This window comes from Aythya fuligula, chromosome Z (genome assembly GCF_009819795.1).
Source record: "Aythya fuligula isolate bAytFul2 chromosome Z, bAytFul2.pri, whole genome shotgun sequence".
Lineage (NCBI taxonomy): Eukaryota > Metazoa > Chordata > Aves > Anseriformes > Anatidae > Aythya > Aythya fuligula.
In genome coordinates this window covers 23,065,523-23,086,670 of record NC_045593.1, presented here as the reverse complement: position 1 = coordinate 23,086,670, position 21,148 = coordinate 23,065,523, and the positions used below count along the sequence as shown (strand labels likewise).

Genomic DNA, 21,148 nt, shown 5'->3' with positions numbered 1-21,148 from the left:
GAATTCAGGTTAATGGTCACAATTGGTAAATAGAGAGTAAAATTTAGGTATTGCCTCTCCTATTTCTAGAAAAGCTCTAAAGCTCTAAATGCATTTACATGACTGATAAATGCTAACAGTTTGCAGATCAAATTTTGCTAAATTTAGAATGCATCATAAGACAGAATGTTTTTCTTCCTAGCCATAAAATGGACATTGATTGAAAACATGAATATATATGAACAAAGCATAGCAAATTATACTGTTATGCTTGCATCTGAAGATATATCAAAAGAACTAAATTAAAGATGACAATTAATTTGATGGACATTCTACCTCTATCAGAATTACCAGGAAACACAATATTTTTGAATAGAAATATACATGATCTTGTGACAAGTTAAAGTTACATCAATAACTACTAAATTTTGAAGTGTGTCAGATTCAAAACAAATTTAAAAAAAACACTACATACGTCAATTTAGAATTACAAAAACGTATCAGCAAGAGTTCAAAATATTTTCACTGCACTTAAAAAAAGAAGTGATCTTACCAATTATAAATCAAAACTAAGCACAGGTTCATTGACAAATATTCAGTTAATTGGTAGTGATAAATATGGAGCTGAACTCACACAATAACGTGAGAAATGTGACAGAATTACAGGTGAAGGAAGAGGTTCATTTAAACCTTTTTATTGCTGCATAAACACAGGAAAAAAACAAAACAAAACAAAACGAACAAACAAAACAAAACAAAACAAAACCACCAAATATTTTATTGCTGTACTAAATTATTTTGGGGCTGCTGATTTATACAATATATGTATATAAATACAATCCTCTTCACTAAAAGGACTAACTGGTATTAAGACACATTAACAAAGGAACACATAGCTCTGTGAAACTGTATAATTCTGGAGTGTAGAGGTTAACTTTGTGCACAAAATGGGCCCACTGAAGTCAACAGGATAACTATACATATCTGTGCCATTAACATTTTCAAAATATCTCAGTTTTCAAATAGAATTCCAGTAAAGGGCTTTTGTCTTCAAAGAAATCAAGACATTGCAGATATATATATATATATTTTTATACAGCTGTATCATCATATACTTGATTCTTTTATTATACTTAATGCAGTTGTATCAGTCGACAGAAAGAGACACTAAGCCTACATAGGCACAAAAAAAACGTAGCTAACCTAAGGTAATGAAAAGCTGCAAATGTTATGCAGCCTCTTGAATTGAGAGAATATGCTTAGGCTGCACATGTTATTCTGGTTCCAAAATAGAGTAACTGCTTTTGGGGGCAGGGAAAGACACTACTAGTTTGCCTATACTGGCTGTCATAAAGCAGATGTTTTCAGATTTTTATTTTATGCTTCCCTGTCTTGGGGCAATTCTATTTGTACAGCTATGGCCAGAACAGAGGCAACAGACAGTTCCTTTTCCACCTAAACATGACAGACACTATGACGAATTATGTATTTAAATTATCTTGGCTGAGGAGCCATGTTGTGACTCTAAATATAAGAGTATTGTTTATAAATAATAACAAACCTAAGAAGGTTGTTACGTTATCTGTGCTCTTTGCAGTGTTTACCTCCAGGACAAAGTTGGCATGTGTATTATAACCAAGCAGTTCTGCTACTTTTGCCCTTAGTGGAAGCAATTGCTGAAGAATTTTTGTGTTCTCCTAAAAAAAGAAAGGAGGCAAGTTTATGAAGTGAAACCAATAAAACTATATTATTGAATGACTGTATATTTGTAAATATTTGTAACCATAAGGAACAGTACACATTTACAATGAGACACTTTGAGACATAAATCTAGAACATCATAAATTTAGCTAGATCTTTGTAATTTTTTTTTAGTCACAGCACTTAATTGCAAGCAGTCAGATGTCTAGTTTCTAGTCAATCTGAGTCATTACATTCCCTACTATAATTAATCTGTTTCAATTAATCAAACAAGATACCATTTCTTCTGAGAGTAACAAACCTTTGACTGTTGCAAAGAGTTTATTTTCTTTATCGACCATTTAAATGTAAAAGATAACAGGGACACCTCTGACAAAATGCTTAATTGCTTGTTAGTGGTTAAGACAGACTGCAAAGCCATTGTGCTATCTTCAAACCTTGTTTGCAAATTTCCCTCTTCTGCCATTCTGACAATAGCAGTCAGAGAAAAGGATCTGAAACACAAAAGCCTCAGGCACTGACCTAGATAAGGTGGAGGATCTCTGAGAGGCTTAAAACGTAATTGTGTTAATTCCCATTTCTAGAAAAGTGAGATTTCTCAGAAAAAAAAAAAAAAGGAAAAAAAAAAAGAAAAAAAAAAAAGAAAAAAAAACACCTTTTTCAGGGTACGTATAATTGACTAGGTTTGAAGATTGTCCCACAGTTATAACAGCATATCACTTTAATTGTGCTGACTTACAGCGTTCAGTTCTTGGTGCCATTTTATCTTATCTTGTGCTCTTCACATTTCCCAGCATTTCAAGTACAAAAGCACAAATCTGTCTTTATTCTCTAATGGTTGGTACAATTGCCTGCTAAATGACACTTCTTCTATCCTTTCTAGCCTTTTCATTATTTTTGTACCTATCTAGGTGCCGAGCAGGTATCATCAGTATCAAATGAATTATTTGTGAAATTATTTCTTTTTTCTATAAGGTACATTTGCAGCTATTTTTCAGATAACTAAATGTATCTTTTATAAAAATTAGGGATTTTTAACATCTAGTTAAAGATGTTCTCTAGATGCTGTGCATTAATTTTATATTTAATCACTTGCTTTTCATAATTAAAACACGTGCCCAAATAAACACAGTTATTCTGAAGAATAGTTTGTAGTACAGAAGCAACACTCAGACAGCCTTCTCTGGGAAGAAACTGCCAGCAAGTAGTTACAGAACACTGTAGGGAAATTTGGCAGGTTGCCAAAATCCTACTTCTATTAACAGCACCACTGACATTTTGAGATACATCCATAGGCACACAACTTCCTCTTTAGACATCAGAATACACTGGAGCAAGGAAATATTAGAGATCATACTGGTAAGTTTTCATTTCATAGCACTAGACAAAATGCAGAGCTCAAATCTAACATCTGAATGTCCAGCTCCATTTTTCAACTCTGTCATTACCCTGCAGAAAAGTCCCTATGACGTACCTCTTTGCATCTTGTGTTAAAGGCAGATTCCATTTTTCTCCTGGTTTCTGAAATACAGCACTTCTTCATAACAGGAAAATAGTGGGGATACTTTAAAGTAACTTTATATTTGTCTTCCTCAGTCTTCTCTAAACTGTTAATAAAGTCATCAGGAAGGCCTTCTATAGAATACAATTTAATAAACAATGTTTACTAGAATTAACTAGACCACTCCCTTTTCTGTTATATTATTGTATTTGTTCTGCCTGCATCAGAAATACAACACTTCTTTTTGCTAACGATTTTCAAATAATATTATTTGCTAATGATTGCTAAGCTGAGCAAAATACATTTTGAAACACTTTATTGGTGAAGAAAAGAGAAATAAATGTAAGGCTACCAGACAAAAATAGATTAAAATGTAAAAATAAAAAAAATGGTGTTATTAAAATACATCTTATGCTATGCCCTCCAGAAACTGAATCCCTAAATCCTCTGTCACATGAAAAATGTGACTGAATATTAGATATTTCTTCACCCAGAGTGTGATGAGGCCCTGGCACAGGGAGGTGCTCAAGGCCAGGCTGGATGGGGCTTTGGGCAACCTGGGCTGGTGGGAGGTGTCCCTGCCCCATGGCAGGAGGATGGGACTGGGTTATCTCAAAGGCCCCTTTCAACACAAACCATTCTGTGATTCTATGACCTCTAGATCAGTTTAAATCATTTAAGTGGCTTAATTTCTTGCATGACAGAAAACTTTTTCAAATAATTTTAATGAACATTATACCCAGTGGATTTCCTGATTGTGGAGAACTGAGAAAAGAAGCAGTGATGAGTAATGTTATGGAAAAAACAGTAAGGCCGATATGCTAACTTTATGCAAGGCAAAACACTTCAGAAAGCATAAGTCTATGAAGAAATTTTAAACATTTGCAAAGAGTAATTTTAAGCTTACTTTGGGGAAGAATTAAGAAAGAAACAGAAAAGACTGGAACACAACCAGAATTTCATTTGATCATTCAGTGGGCCAAAAAAAAATAATAAAAAAAAATTACTCAAGTAAAACTGGAAGGCTGAAGAGGTGGAAGGAACATGCATGGTACTCACCAAGTTCTTCCTTAGAAAATACAAGGTATGTGTTTTCCTCATTCAGGTTCTTGTTAAAGTCTATACACAGCTCGCTCAATTTTTTCTTCATTGTCTTTATTTCCTGTATTGGGTATAAACTAAACTTAGTGGAAAAAAAATCAATTGACAACTACCACCCTCCATTTGAACACAGTTTAATTTTTCTAGTTATCTAGAAAGATATTGTAGATTACTGTAGACTAGTAGAAAACTAGTTTAGATAACTAGAAAATCTTCTAGATTTTCTCTCTCTCTTTTTTTTTTTTTCTTCTAGATTGCTCTACTAGTCTACAGTGAGTACTAGCATTGGCCAATACACTGCAGGTAGTATCATAGTTCACTCTCCCTCAGGCTCAGTTTTACCTTTTTTTGGTCCTGAGCAATCCTGTTGCCAATGAATCCTAGATTGGGTCTATTGCTCTAACAACCTCTCAGATTTCTTTTCAACTCTGAGAGGACTGAGCCTGTAAACAAGTTCATTGAACAGAACATGCTAACATTCAATTATTTTATTTAATTTGAAATTTTAAGTGTAAAGAAAACCTCTAAAATCACTGAGAATCAAAGTACTAAAAATGGATGTAACTTGTTGAAAAGCACTTATTTGAATGGAATACAGATATGACAAAGCATTCCAAATCCTTTTTTTAAATGCTGATATTGACCTACCTGAACCATTTTTTAATATATTTTACAGCATGACTCTACCCCTTACAGGTAACTTCACACGAACATAGTAATTAACAGCATCAAGAACACAAAACAAAAAAAAATTTGGTATTATTAGTCAAGATTTTACTTAAATGTAGCTCAACTACTGTCTCCTTGTAAGGTATTTAAAAATACCTTCAGAGGTATTGGTTGCCATTGAAGTAATGCAAATATACACAAAATAATAATCCCACTAACTGTAAAATGTGAATTAATAACGATTATTTTCAATAAAGAGGGAAGTCTATTCAAGAGTCACAAATCTAGATTGTTACATACAATCAGGTTGGAATTTAAAGAAAATTACATCAGCATCACATACACTGACAATTTTACTCCATCATTTTCAGAAGTGACAAGTGCTTTTATATGCTTGCGTAAATCCTCCCTTAATGGGGTCAAGATTTTTAGTGTTCCCTCTAATTTACCTCAATTTTTTTAGTCAAAATGCAAAACTCTTGGACTCATTTTACACCAATGGTTGATATTTGAAATTAAAATAGCTGCATCTTCTCTTCCAGACAGACATCTGGAGTAAAAAAAAAAAAAAAAAAAAAAGCTTAAAAGTGGTGATGCATTCAACTTCTATCTACTGAGTACAGTCAGAGTCTTAACAAACTAATTTTGAAAACTTAAAATGATGGAAGTTTAAAGGATGGATATGGAACTAAGAACAGTTAAGATTAGAGTGGTTATTATGCAGGTCCAACGACACAAAGTTCAAATATATGCTTAGCACATAGATAAAAATCATAATTTTACCCCTTCAACAATTTGTCCCAGTTACTTTACAAACTAAGAACTATATTTACATTCTGCACTTCTTTAGGAAGATGGAGTCCATTTCTTTTTCCCACTTGAACCGATTTTTCTAGATACCGTTTTGTTTCAGGCTTTACACTTTCAAGATCACAGGTTTGCTGAAATGACAATATAGGATAATTTAATTTACAACACAGTGAAAGAAACATATTAAGCATTAGAAGGGTCTAAAAAGAGTTCTCTAGAACACCACCACAGAAACAATACAACATCCTAGATTTTTTTGTGTAAAGGATTTTCCAAAAAGTTTCCCTACAGTATTCTCACATTGACGTAGAAAGGTTTTAAAACAATTTTCTTTTATTAAATATCTCAGTCAGAAGCAAGAACCAGAGGCGTGTTCTCTGTACACGTTACCAAAGTAGCAAATTTAGATGCTGTCGTAATAGCAAACCCTTTTAGTTATTAGTGCCCTGCACTAAAACTCTTTTGCACAAGTAGCTTTCTTACATATCATTAAATAGAAGAAATCGGTGCCTTATGGTAATATTGAACTTTAAGACTTGGAGGGATTTAAAAAAAATCAAAAGATTCAATGTATTTAGGGCTCACTGAAGGTTATCAAATAGCACAGAATTCAAGCTTTTGGATCTTCCTCTTTCTGAACAAAGCAATTGGTGGCAACAAATAACACAGTAGCTATATGTCAGGTTATACCATTATAAAGATTCTCGAATGACCATTTTCTAAATCAACCAACAAGAAGCAAAGCAAGCAAAGAGACAACATCCCACTTGTAACAGAACATGAACCAATAATGTGAGGGTCTTCCTGGAAGCTGACAAAGAAATAACTACGTAATCAGAAAATTGTGATTTTTGTCGCAAATTGTGATTTCACTGTATTATTTTATTTTACATTATAATGTTATCTTCCACCATCTAAAAATGAACATTTTAACAAGGTATAATTTATATTACTTGTTAAAAAAAAAAAAACATATTCTATTTAAGATCATCTTTAAACTAGGAAGATGTTGGAATTAGTTCTGACTTGTCTTAACAACCCTCTTGTCAGCTTACCTACCTACAATTAATTCTCGACTACCATCTCTGAAAAGTAAGGACGTTGAAACATGCAAATTTTATGAAAGAGTTACACAACTGTGTGCAAGTGTCAACTAATGATCTGCAAATTACCTCTCTTACTTTACGAGAAAAAATAAGAGAGAGAAACCCACTACATCTAGAAGTATTAATGCTGTGATACTGAGCAGAAAAATATTTTATATTTGTAATAATTAGAATTTTCATATATTGTTTTTCTAATAGAAAACCCATAATTCCAGGTATTTGTTGTTTTATTTTGTTTTTAGCAAAGACTAGTGTGACAGAGAAAGCAAGATTTCACCATGGTAGTAGTGAAAAATGCAGATACTGTTCACTACATTAACATTTATATTGTGCTAACCATGCTGAAGACTCAGAAATTAAATAGATAAGGAAAAAAAAATGGAGCAGTCTAATCTCCGTAAAAGACACTCCTTTTATTATAGTAATGATTAAAGACAGAGGATTGTGAGAAGTTTCACTGAGTTATCCAGGCCTTGTGAGGGATTTCTCAGCCTCAATATCAGAAATATGTGAAAAATGGAACTGCCACACCACTGAAAATCTCCTGGTCTGAAATCCAACAGAGTTTTAAGGCAGGAAGAAAGAATTCACAAATACTAATTTTAGGGCATAACAGACAGTGAACACTGGCTCCTTTTAAAGCTACGAAAGAGAAATACATTATGTTGGGGAAAAGGAAGTCAAAACTAAATCAGTGTTCTTCATCCTCCTCTTGGCGACTACATCTCTCTCTCCCATACACTTTACAAGACACCAGTCATAAATATTTTAATGATAGCCTTTGTGAAGTTTATTTCCAACACAGACATGATTAAGCCAAGAATAGTTCATATTCAGGAAGACCTGTCAGGTCTATAAGCCCTCACAAGCACCAAAGAACCAAGTGTCCTCTGCAGACATCTCTGAACTTCTGTATGGTCAGGATGCTCTCCAAGTCCAATGTTTCTTTGATGGACAACCTCTAATTTTGCTATTTTTCTGCTAATTTTGAATATGCTACACATGAAATTTTGGAGTTTTCAAGGAGTATTAAAATGGCCATCACTAGTGATGTTATACGCCATCTCGTATTTGTTTTGAACAAGCATGCTACCCTATTCTACGAAGAAATTTTCAGGCAGAATAAGAAGCAGAACCAACTTAGAATATTGTGAACAAAAATTGCAGCAGCTGTTTACATCAGCCTTTTTCCTGAGGGTGTGTGGGTGGAGAAGATTGGCAACATTCTTAAGCATGCCTCTGCTAGCCAACATGTGCAGATGTTAGGAGTAAGAAAATTTAAAAGGATAGTTTCGCTACCAAATTCACCTTTATTCCAGGTTTTGGATGCCAAAATTAGTTTTCTAAAGGGTATACCTGACAACATAAATTGCAGAAATTTTGCAGAAATCTTTCCCCTTACTTGTGGGGAATAGAAAAAGGTTAGATTATTTCCACTTTTTTTTTTTTTTTTTTTTTTTTTTTTAAAGTTAAACACAAAAACCTCACACATCTTCCACCACCAACACTATTTACATAAAGTGGAACTTAGGATGAATTATAAAGATTGAAAAAAGAACTTATGAAAGTTTGATCCTTGTTGAAGGGAACAAAAAAAATAAGGATATCACTATGATTTGGCATATTTAGTCACCTGTTAGTGGATTGACTGTAATATAAATAACATGGGAATCTGAGGGACCTCATCCTCCTCACTGCATTTTAACCTGGACCCCCTGTTCCATGATCCTCTGATCATGAAACTGAATTCACACAAAGAATTCAGAACTATTCAATTCAGAACTATTATATCCTTACTGAGGTGATGAAATGCCTGATTTAGCCAAAACGTTTTTACTGGCTTCTTTAAAATGATAACACGATTTCAGCAAAACATTTCTATTTGTTGAAGTCCCTTTTTTCTCCTCTCCAGGAACCTGACTTTTCAATGAAGAGTTTCTAACAGGAGAGAGAGGGTGTTAGAAAGTTAGCAAAAACTAACAAGAACTTTGTATTGCTATTTGGAAATGGTAAGAGTTGGTCAGTCCAGCACTGCTGGTAATTTCACATCTGTTCTACAACAAAAACGTTACTACTTTTACAGTTGTTATGAAGTTGATATATGGCCTTATCTTAGTGCAGATCGCATTTCTAGAACATTAATTGAACACTAAACATGCTCACATGCTGCAGTTAAACCAAGTAAAATCTCAAAAACATTAACTGGAGATTTAAGTGATAATTGTAACTGTTATAAAAGTAAAATATTGCTGCAAAGGAAAACGAAGAAGGAAAGCATCAAATGAAAAAGATAAAAAAGATTAATAGAAACTAATGCTGGTTAATAATAGCAATCATTTTCAGTAGCTACTGTCAGAAATACCTGTAAATTTAAATTAGATGGATACATGGGTATTATCCCTAAATGTATCCATGTGTCTTATACTGGGGGGGGTGGGGTGAGAAAATCACAAAAAATAATACATACATGTCAATCTATGTAATTAATAGCAACTGATTGGGGGTAGGGACCCCAAGTCTTAACTTAAGGCACTATCCGTCAACAGGTATCAGAAGATCTTCAAAATGGGGCTATGAAATACCTACATATACACTTAAATAACACTCAGAGGAAAACACTTGAAAATATGCCTAGAAAACACAGCAAAAGACAACTATGCTACTGAAAGGCACTTTAATAAGGTGTTGCTAATATTATTTTTGTTCATGGTCTACACTGCAAAAAGCACAAACAATGACTCCAAGAAATAGAGCTCCACGGTATTACTAAGCTAAGCTTAGCTTTTCGTGATGCAAGTAATACCTTGGAGCCCCATACTACATAATAAACAGTACAAATGAAGAATACAACATACATGGAGATGATCAGTTAGAAGGGAAACAACAGAAACTCAAAGGGATAGAAACTAGTTCAACAGTATGTTTTGACTTAGTTTTACTTTGAGGTTTAAGCAACATATAAGGAGGAAGCTACTGTGGGATAGCCAATAATTAGCAGATCAAAAGAGATAACCTCAGAGGTCACTCCCTGTTACATGTTCTCAATAACTTTTCTAACTTATAACTCAATTTTAAAATTCTCAATAACAGCATAGTTTTGGATACAAATTCAAAAGCAGTATAAAGTAATCTAAATACATTGCTATATAGCCTCTTCCTCCCTACTGGGTGATGTTTTGGGCAAACCAGCAGATGGGGATTAGCCAACAGAAAATAGTTCCTTTTATTTTTCTTGATGAGTTTCCTTCTGTGGGTTTGGCATCCTGAACCAGTTCATTGGAAGTTTAGACAAATCAAAACTTCTGCGATGGAGAAAGAATGCAACACACACCTAAAGATGAGAGGCAAAGAGTGAGAGCACTAAGCTGACTCAAGTTTTTATGGTATGGGATCAGTTGAAACAAAGAGAGCGATGAGGACCTTCAAAAGCATTGTGCATATTAACTTTTTAAGATAAATGTTTTTCACTTTATATAATAGGCTTTCAACTATTTTAGATAAATAGTTTTTCATCTATTTTATCTACATTTCTACAAGTTATGCAGACATCACTGTGATTTACCTGCAAATAAACGATCTTCTGAAATACGTCTTCTCTCATGCTCATCTCCACATCGAAATTGGAAAGTTTTTTGTCAGCTTCTGTACTTGCTAAGCGTACCTCTTTGTCTGGTGAAACATGCTGGGGAAAATCCAACATGCTCCTTTCCACTGTTTAAATAAAAGGCAATGAACACATACACAGAAGGCTAGGAACATCACAGATAGAGAACTTCCACTCTCTTACAATATTTATAGAAGTTACACCCAAAAAAAAGTACCCCAAGCAACTTGACAATCAGATCAGGCTTGAACCAAATAAAGTGATTACAAATAACGTAAAAATGAATGGATGAAGGGACAGAACTGCGTACCTTTATGGCAAATAAACATCTGACAGAAACCATCTATTACCAAAGCCTAATTATCTTACCTTCATACTTCTACAAAGTCCATTAAAGGGTATACTAATATGATACTTAATTTTTGGAAGAGGTACCATTTGTAAGTGAAGATTGACATTGTTTCATAGCTGGCACAAATGCTTCCATGTTAGTATTTAACGTGAAGTACTCTGATTCTTCCAAACATGCCCATGTGTCCTGAAGTTATTTTTACGTTGGTATGAGAGAATAGTGTAAATCCCCAATTCTTATACATGTTTAAGAACAAAATCTGATAACCACAAGAGATGTTACGTATTCTGAACTTCTAGAGATCATAAGCTAATACAACATTGTATAGAATATTTTTCTGAGATTAAGTAAAACCTTACTTATTAAACAAATATTGCATCTTTGGAATGAATAGAAGCACTAAACAAAAATAAATTGTTATGACTAGCTGAATTAATTTAATTAAAAACTAATTATTCCCCACCCCCTTGAAAAAAACGTGCTTTAGAGTAACAATATTCTAGGACAATTTGCTGTAAAGCTTTTTAATTTTATTTACTCTGAAGTTGTTTATGAAGCCCTGAGATATTCTCAGCTCTTTAGAAACCTTTGGAATGCAAGCATGGGCATATGGCTCTTCTTATTAACCACTGGAAACTCTTTTTCCCCCTCCTGTCCTTCTGCCAAGGTGGTTCAAAATGATGAACTGAGTTTTAGCAGCTTCCAAGTAAAATCTAAGGCCTGCTGTCATATGTGCTTCTTCAGATCATGAGTTTCAGTTACTGGAGTAAGACTGTTTTTCATGCACCTGTGAGAGGGATACACAGGACTTAAAAATCCAGGTTCCTAATGGAATCCTTGCTGTGGTAATATATCCTTGTCATATGCCATGGGCTATTTCACAAGTAAGTCCTGGTAATTTTGCATACATCTTCAACAATTGGCACTACAAGTTAGATATGACCCACTTCTGCAATGGCGTGTAGAAAAAAAAAGTACTTTTTGGAAGATGCAAGTCTCAATGGCTATACTTAAGAGGCTAAAGGCCACTGTTTTCTGAATCGAACAGATCTGCCTTCTAATTTAATTTGAAGCATAGAAATTTATAATGTGGTGAAAAGGCATACAATAATTGTACCAAGTACATTGGTACAATTAAAACTGAATCTGACAGGAAGCTGTTTGCATAAAGATAACTCAGTCTTTCTGCCAGCACTGATTTCAGTCAATGAACTTGATACGCCCAAACAAGTAATTCTAAATGATGTGAAAGACACAGACCAATATTACAGTGCAATCGTTTGTGCTGCAAACTGCTCTTTTTTGCTAAGTGAAGACTAGGATCCAAGCCAGGGTGCCTGTTTTCAGCAGTTCTGTTGCTGCAGAAGACTTTTTGAGAGGATTTAAGAGAACCTGACATTTTATTATACAGACTACTTTGGGGGTGTCATGCAGCCACCACATGATCCATCACCTTTTCTCCACCAAGACTGTATCAATCTTCCCATGGCTCCATTTGAATTGCTTTTTTCAGTCAGATTATACAGCCTTTGAGAAAGGCACTGCTTATCAAGCTTCAATGTAATACCTATCCCATGGACACTGTACTCTAAACTATTGCACGCTGCCCCCTAGTGGTTGTACTCAGTATGAAAATAAAATACAACTGTGCAGAGCTTAACATGCAAAAAATAAAACAGATGACCACTGCAGTTCTCTGGACTCCTCAAAAAGGTCAGCAACATAGTTTTTCTAATCCTTATTTTTGTCTCTAGATTAAAGTAGCTAAACTTCACAGCTGATCATGTTACACATTGTTGAGAGATCCTGAAAAATTACTATGATCGGAGGACCCGTAAAAGATGAGACTTCTACACATTCTCCACAAAGACAGCAGAGATCTGAATTGTAAGCCAGAACTATCTTTCCTCATAGTTTCTTCATGTGCAGATGGAACGCGCTACGGAGAGAATTGCAGAAAGTATGCACTAACCTGCATATTCTACTTCTATATCTGCCAAGGCCCGTACAGTATTTTCATGTGTTACTTCCTCAATATCAAGCATCCCAACGCTGTCATATACATGCTTTGTCTTCCTGATTAGTTCTTCAGTTCTTGATCTAATTTGCTCTGGTGAGAGGTCCCATCTCAAAAGGTTTCGGCCTGATGCGATGTATGAAGAAGCCTTGAGCTGGCTAGTGATTTCTGCTCCTAATGTCATTCTCAACACAAGCCGTGGCCCAATGGACCTGAAATGAGAAAAAAGATCTTTACATAGGAAAACTCTAGTTGAAGATGTAGTTTATAGTAAACATCAGAAAAGCAGCTGACCTTTAATAATCACAGAATGTTTTCATTCAAGCAAGAACAAAGTCCTTTTTAGAGCCATGTATTTCTTGCCAGTGGGACCATATACAGCTGTCACCCTTACCATTTAAGTTTAATTTTAGATAAATCAAAGGTTTGTCTTCTACCTTAATTCATCTAGAGGATGAACAAGTGCCATCTAATATGTTTGTAGACAGAGATAAAAATTTTGGTATAGAAATAATAAAAATTTAGAAATGTAAAATAGACAAGTTCAGTTACGACTCAATCTTCAATGAAAAACAGAATTTCAGTTACTGAAACTCTATAATCAGTATTTGCATTTTTGAAATTCGGAATAAAACCCACACAATGATTTGTAGATTATGAACACCAAGTGCTGCAAATATGTATACAACTAGATAAAAAAAAAGTCATGTGTTCACTTAACAAACAATTTTATATTTATATTGGATGTCTGCCCCACAATCAACCATGGGAGGGAAACTTCTAGTTGCTCCTCTGTTGAAAACTTATTCTCTTAATTGTCATGGATTTTATATAGATAGCTCCACTTTAATGCAAGAATTTACATACTATTGAGCTGAAAATATAAATCAAGTATATTTCAACTTTAGCTAGCAGAAAAAAAAAAAATCACATACATAACTCATCGTAACTGTGCAGTGCAATTACTGGCTGCCTTTTTTTTTTTTTTTTCTAATTTTTGTGACAATACTAAAAAGATGTACCTTGGAGCAATGAATCCAAATCAAAATTAAGAAGATACTGACTTTGAAATACTGGCTTCCACACTCCCACCTCCCTGGCCCAAAAAAGCAACACTCAGCTTTGTTGTATGAAGGAGATATTTAGTCAGGCAGCTGACTGAAGTTGGGCTAACAAAAACCCATGGTCAACAACATATTAATCTTTAGAACACAGTAATATCCCAGTTATGTATGAATTATTTGCCGAGAGATATTATAACTTGACAGTAATTAAAAACTTGCATTCAAGGAGTAAAGTGCTGTGGTGTTTCGTATTATATGAGGATAAACCTACACCTTCAGAAAAGCAACAAGGAGATTCTAGACCTTTGAGCTCCTCAGGTCAGCTCTAGCAGGCAGAGACTATCTGCCTCTGCATTTCATTCACATTATATAAAGTAATAATGACAATGATTTTCAACCATAACTAAAGAAATATAAGAACACACAGAGAGAGCTTGCTACTAAAAGGGATGCTTATTTTACACTGTTTTATATGAAATACCTTTTCCTGTTAACACCAGTCATTGTGCATGAACTCATTTTATTGCAAAACCAGTCTGGTATGTGCATAAGTGCTCAGATAGGTTTTGGCATACTATACAGGGAGCATACATAAAAGGACAGGCAATTTTAGCCTGAAGGAAAAACAAAGCAAAAGAGTGAAGTGCTAACAATCAGAGAGGAGCTGCACACAGAGCTTGTATTTGAAGGCAAGACTTTTTATTAAAAGTCTTGTTGGTCTTTAACAGGAATTTTCTAGATATAGCCTAGCCAAAATTATTTTTATACAAGACGTAAATGAAAGACAACATTCTTATCCTTATGTTGAGATTTATTTCCCTTGTTACTACAGTTTCTTCAAATTCTCCCATACCAATGTAGACAAGATACTTACTTTTCACTTCTACCAGCGTACAGAAATATCAGTGTCCAGCATATTGACAATTTAACTCTGAAAATGAAGCCTGGGTAAAGAATATTCCTTCCATCTCTGCTTTCTCTCTCCAATATGAATTCAGATGTGACATGACTGAATTACCAGCTACACCACCAGACTACTACAACTTGGAATCTCATTTAGAAGCTTCTGATAGATCAAACTGCTTTTGTGAAAGCAAAAGGGCATGTAATAGCATTCTCAGAATGCAATAGTCTCTCCCATTCCCCCAAAATACTGAATTTTATCCTGAATCTACAAATCTGTTAAAGAATAGTACTTAATTAAGTCCACTTCCCACTGGACTATGCTATGTCTAGTCTTTCACACATCACTAGTGCAGCTCTGGCACAACCTCATGGGTGCTGAAGGCATCATGAATATCCACAAAAGTAGTTTCAATGCTAACTCCCTCCCCCCCTCCATAAAATATCAGAAAGAATATGAAATGTGCCAAATTAAGGTCAAACTAGAAGTGGAACAGAATCAAAGGAAAACAATAACTCCAAAACAACAAAGCTAAAGTGCAGATATTCTTTAAAGAGAACTTACAGCTTTCTATAATTCATTACCTTCACACAGACATGAAAATGCAGCTCTGCCACTGACCAACAACATATTATCATAAACAATCATGAAAATAATCACAGCAACAACAGATTACATTAACTTCAGCTGTCAAAAAAGTATAATTAATAAAGTTGGACAAATTTAATTAATAGAGGGTCCCTAACTGCTGCAGAGTGCTCCTTTTAAGCACCAAAAAGATCAGACCACCTGATTTTCTCAGTATATTGGCTAGCTGCATTAAGGAATACACACAAAAAATTGATAGCTTCATAAACAATAGCCATGAAAGCCATCAAGTGATTGACTGTATCTGTTAGAGACAGCTAATCACGGAACAAAACCAGACTTGTTTTGCAATGCTGACACCTTGTCTCCTCCTGCTGATACAATGAAGCAGTCATTCATATGGATTAACAAAACCAGAACAAACTCAGAAGAACCTGGAAGTCTTTCCATTGACCAAGTGAATGGAGGCTTTCAAAAACGGTAATATAACATTTCAAGTAAAAACAATCAGAATATGCAACCATAACATGAAACTTCAAATAAAATATAAGAACACCTGCTGTTACCTTCCTACTAGTTGATCAGACTCCCATGAGATTAATGAAAAATAACATGCAACTAAAGTATACACAGAGGTGAAAACTCAGCCTTGCTATGTCTTTCAGTGGACTGGTGTTTCATATTCTTTGATCTACATAAAATTGTAAACCAATTCAAATATATAGTAAACTTCATATATGTAATAAAAGTGATAACTTGTTTTATATTTGTTCACGAAAAAAGCCAAGAAATGTCAGATGCAAAATTAACAATTAAATAGACTATAAAAAGAAACAAGAAATGATAGGATAGCTAAAATAATGAATGTTTAAAAATGCTTTGCAACTATATTTGTCATATTATTAGAGAGAAAATATTACTGTAAATTGTACCACTGAGGAAAATTTTAACTTCCCAGATATAGCTTGGAAAATAAATTGAATAAATTATATTAATTATGGTAGGCACCAGATGCAATAGCAAAGAGCATTTTTTCAAAAAGTAAATGAACCAACATGCTGCAATTATTATATAAAAGGCTTGTGTTTCTGTTAATGGCAGCAACATTACAGAGGAGCCAGCCATTCCTTGGACTGAGCAATCAGAAAACGATTCAGTTTAAATTAGACAGAAGAATAAACAAATGTAGGTCCATAAATAAGGTTATGTGTATTCTGGGTAAAGCGTTGCTGGAGTCTGTAGTGGCCAGTTCAAACTGTTTAAGTCATTATACTCAATGTTCTGCAGTGCTGTGTAGGACTGTTGACATCCCTGGGTTAGGGATAAGGTCTGTGTTCAGCAGCAGGGTGGGCTTAAGACATTCCCCTTTCTTCCTATTCCTCCCCCTGCTGCTCATTTCTGCCTTTGTGCACCCCTGCATCTCTGATGGCAGAGTAACTACTGGTAGGATCATCACAGAATCATGGTACCAAACAGGTGAAGAATTAATCACAGAATGGTTTGGATTGGAAGAGACCTTAAAGATCACCCAGTTCTAACCCCCTGCTGTGGGCAGGGACACCTCCCACCAGACCAGGTTGCCCCATCCAGCCTGGCCTTGAGCACCTCTAGGGATGGGGCATCCACAGCTTCTCTGGGCAGCCTGTGCAGTACCTCACCACCTTCTGAGCCAAGAGCTTATTCCTAACACCCAATCTAAATCTACCCTCTTTTTCTCTCTCCAGCTTTCCTGTAGGTCCCCTTCAGGCACTGGAAGGCCGCTGTAAGGCATCCCCAGAACTTTCTCTTCTCCAGGCTCAACAACCCCAACTCCCTCAGCCTGTCCTTATAGGAAAGGTGCTCCAGCCTCTTGATCATTTTTGAGGCCCTCCTCTAGGCCCACTCCAACAGCTCCATGTCCTTCTCACATTTGGGGGCCCAGAGCTGAACTCAGGGCTCCAGGTGGGTTCTCACAGGAGCAGAGCAGAGGGGAAGAATCACCTCTCTTGCCCTGCTGGCCAAGCTGCTTTTGGTGCAGCCTAAGACGGCTGCCTTTGTGTGCTGCAAGCACGCACTGCCAGCTCCTGTCAAGCTTCTCAGCTACAAGTATTCTCAGGTCCCTCTCCACAGGGCTGCCCTCTAATCCCTCATTGCCCAGCCAGTACTGATGTCCACGATTACCCTGACTGAGGTGCACTTGGCCCTGTTAAACCTCATGAGGTTTGCACAGGCCCACCTCTCAGGCCTGCACAGGTCCCTCTGGATGGCATCCCTTCCCTCCAGCATGTCCATCACACCACACAGCTTGGTGTCCTCCACAAATGGACCAAAAAATTTAATTGGGTGGGGGGTTTCAGTTCATCACTTCCATCACATATTTGATGTGTGACTTCAATTGTGCTGGCTTAAGGATCAAAGGAGTGCCAACAGCCACTTAAGCCCGCACTACTGCTAGAGGATACGTGTGAAATGTATGGGTTTAGTCTTGAGGTCTTGAGATGATTGCTGTTATTAATGACAATTTCTACCAAAAGCTGTACAAGTTGAATAATAACTTAGTAGTTATTATTTGTAGATGATGCTTAGTAGTGACTTCTAAAATGGGATTTTAAAAACGAAAACAGAGCTCCTAAGTTACAGACCACAATCATTGCTATTTTTGCTAGAATGCCAGGTATTTATTTTGCCAACAAATCTACAATTTGATTACTCGCTGCCTCTGGAAAATATAACTATGATTTGATTTTACCAAGGAGGAGGACCTTTATAATATAAATACCCTATTGCATTAGAGTATTGTGTTACTCTATTACTGTATTGTAGTACTCTATTACAGTAATATAGTGGCCAATGTAACTGCTGCAAAGACAATCAAAGCAGCTAAACTTACTGGTTGATTTTAAACTTGTACAGTAAATACTTTAAACATAACAAACATTTATGTCAGACTGTTTTTGTTTAAAAACAATTTTCCATGTCTGGAGCATGCCGAACTACCCTTTGTAATAAAGCACTATTAAAACAAAATAAAAAGCCACAGTCTGTGAAGCAGAACCAGCAAATGTTAGCATCAGCTTTAGAAAATACAAAAATCTGCAACCTTGTTCACAAGGTGCTTCTCCTACTGATGATCACTTTAAAATATACTCAAGATTTAAGTCTTCTGTCTCATTTATCTCTGACTAAGTACGGATAGCTATGATTCTATCCAAGACTCTTAAATTATAGTTTTCAAATCAATCTTTACCTAAACACTACTAGTTACAATGATGAATGAGATCTTACAAACTAATAAAATATATTTTAAAATGCATTTCTGGGAAACATGTGTACAGACAGGTTTATTGTACATGCTTGTAGATCTAACAGTTCCATATAGCCATGTAAATATTAGAGTATATCAGCTTTGTGTAGAATGGAAAACAATGTCCTCTGCTGGTGAAGGTCTAGTGTAACAGTTTCAGGGATAAAGGGAAAACCAAGACAGATTAATTTATTTTTTTTTTAAGTAATAAAGAAAAAGAAAAAGAAAAAAGACAGGCATTAAGATGATTTAGCACTGAAAGATACTCCTAAAGGTTTGTACATATCAACTTGAAACAAAATGGAATATTACTCTTTCTGTGCACTTCCATAAGTAGAAAAGATGGTTCTCATCTTCATAAAATTATCAAAATGTGAAGGTTTCTTACACACAAAACCACTAAATAAAATGTCATATTCTAGTTTTTGAATATTCTAAGGGAAAACAAATACAAACATGTTTTTCTTGTTGCACCTTATGTATGCTTTGGGGGGGTACTTTCAAGGATACAAATAAGAGAAGATTTGGTAATCACAATAAATTAACTTATTTTTCACTTAGTAATTTACTGTATCAAGCTTTTGTAAAAGCTCTTAATTTAGAAATGAGAACAGCAACAGGACCGTTTTTTCTTTTGAAATAGCAGATCTTAGTCAAACTCTTCCTTATCTTACAGGCTGCAAGAGAACCAGCACCGCGTGCTGGAAGACAACATTGTGGATGTGAAGACCGTGTTCACCAAGAAAGAGCAACCAGCACTCTCAGGGCTTCACTCGGTGTTTTATCCCCACCTAGCGGTCATGTTTAAATTAGAAAAAAAAAAAAAGTTCCAAGGCAGTACAAAAACTGTCAGATTGCCGCAGGAGCAATTATTTAATACTTGAATAATATGCCATATGCTGGCATTTCCCTGAGAGTGTTACCAAACATATATAAACAGTAACAGACAGTCATGGTTTAAGTAAACCATTACAACAGCTAAGTCTCTTACTCAGTGGAACATAAGGCTTTCCAATTTCCTTTAAGTGAAGACCTATATAATTAAAAAAGAACACTTCAGAAACAAACTACAGTCAGTATTCAGCAACAGCTAATATAGTAGAGGATGGTACTTTGCCTCTGTTCTCTGCATGGATTTTAACACAGAAATTTTATAGAGTTGTACTATTTAGCCTAAATTCTTGCTTGAATTCTAAATACATATCCACACTGTTTCAGTTTTGACTCATCGCTTCAGACAATAAGATATTTTTTTTTTACTTCAGAGTAAAGAAAGGACAAAAATCAAGGAAAGTCAGCAGAGCACTGAGTAAACCATGGCAGAAAACAGGAAAGGAAGAAAAAAAGTCCAAGACAGAACAGGAGTTATATCAACTTAAAGCTGATGGAGCTAATTGGAGGGGAAGATGATGGGGGCACATTATTTCAAGTTGGCAAAAGAATGAGACCACAACCCCAAAATTTAAGTCAGCACTTTTTCCTGCTGGACAAATACATTTGAAATCATTATTACAAGTGTCTGGAGCAGTGAATACATGCCTTGAATTCTTGGGCCCCTTTCCTTAGAAAAGTGCTTGGCTTTGTGTCACAACGGAGTTTGGCACAGACAGAACTCAGTATGGCAAGAGGACAGTTTGCTTAGTATTGCTGAATTTTGAGTTCCATAACTGTTACAATAAACTTTTTTTTTTTTTCTTAAGCTATGTATGATGGAATAGAAGAAGATCTGGAACTTTTTAACATTAAATACTTAATTTGTCACTAAATCTTTCAGAAAAGAAAAGATTCTTTGCATCTCAGATCCCTGTAAACTCTGTGTTGATTACATTTCTATAGTAGATACACTTTTAGCTCTTAAGATCAATGTAAGTTAAAAAAGCTGTAAGTTACATGATCATTTTAAAACATTTATCAATAAATACATTTCTGTCAGTTCTACTCTTATAATCTTATCATCTGGCAACAAATGTTTACTGGTTTCTCTGGTAGAATTAACAACAGTAAAGTACTTGATAAATGAACTCTTGGCTAATAAAAAATGCAGACCATAAGCAGGAATTCATACAGGTGCATAACATGTTACGTGTGCCGCAAATCCCTAGGCAGTCTTACTGTACTTGCATCCTCTATCCCTGTCCCCTCAACAGTCTTTAAATAAAAGCAATTTGGAAACTGCTCTGACTAACTTTTATAAGAGGTGATTTCTATGTAGTAGTCCCAAGCTGACCATGCAGAAGGTCAGGGTTTCTGCAGACTGCCTCATCTTGTCTCTCCCCAGTTGCAGCATTCATTAAAGTCTTACTAGGACTGCTAAACTGGGTTACAAATCCAATCTGTGAACTGAACCCATATGGTGTCACTGCAAACTTCCAACATACCACACTCCGGCTGGAGAATCTTAGAAAGGAGTTGAGAGACGTTTCAACAGGTACATGCAGACTGCAAGTGAACTGCTTAAATTACACTGAA

The 21,148-nt window shown here is 35.4% G+C and overlaps 1 protein-coding gene across 1 annotated transcript in view; it reads right to left on the bottom strand.

The window, feature by feature from the left end:
• NLN (neurolysin) overlaps positions 1-21,148 on the bottom strand; it is a 36,602-nt gene that overhangs the window by 12,232 nt on the left and 3,222 nt on the right. Inside the window, exons 2-7 of the mRNA XM_032206376.1 lie at positions 12,796-13,052; positions 10,430-10,578; positions 5,785-5,892; positions 4,241-4,343; positions 3,155-3,315; positions 1,541-1,676 (exon numbers count right to left, since the gene is read on the bottom strand). Coding sequence (XP_032062267.1) covers positions 1,541-1,676; positions 3,155-3,315; positions 4,241-4,343; positions 5,785-5,892; positions 10,430-10,578; positions 12,796-13,052 — 914 coding nt within the window. The remainder of the gene's footprint in view (positions 1-1,540; positions 1,677-3,154; positions 3,316-4,240; positions 4,344-5,784; positions 5,893-10,429; positions 10,579-12,795; positions 13,053-21,148) is intronic.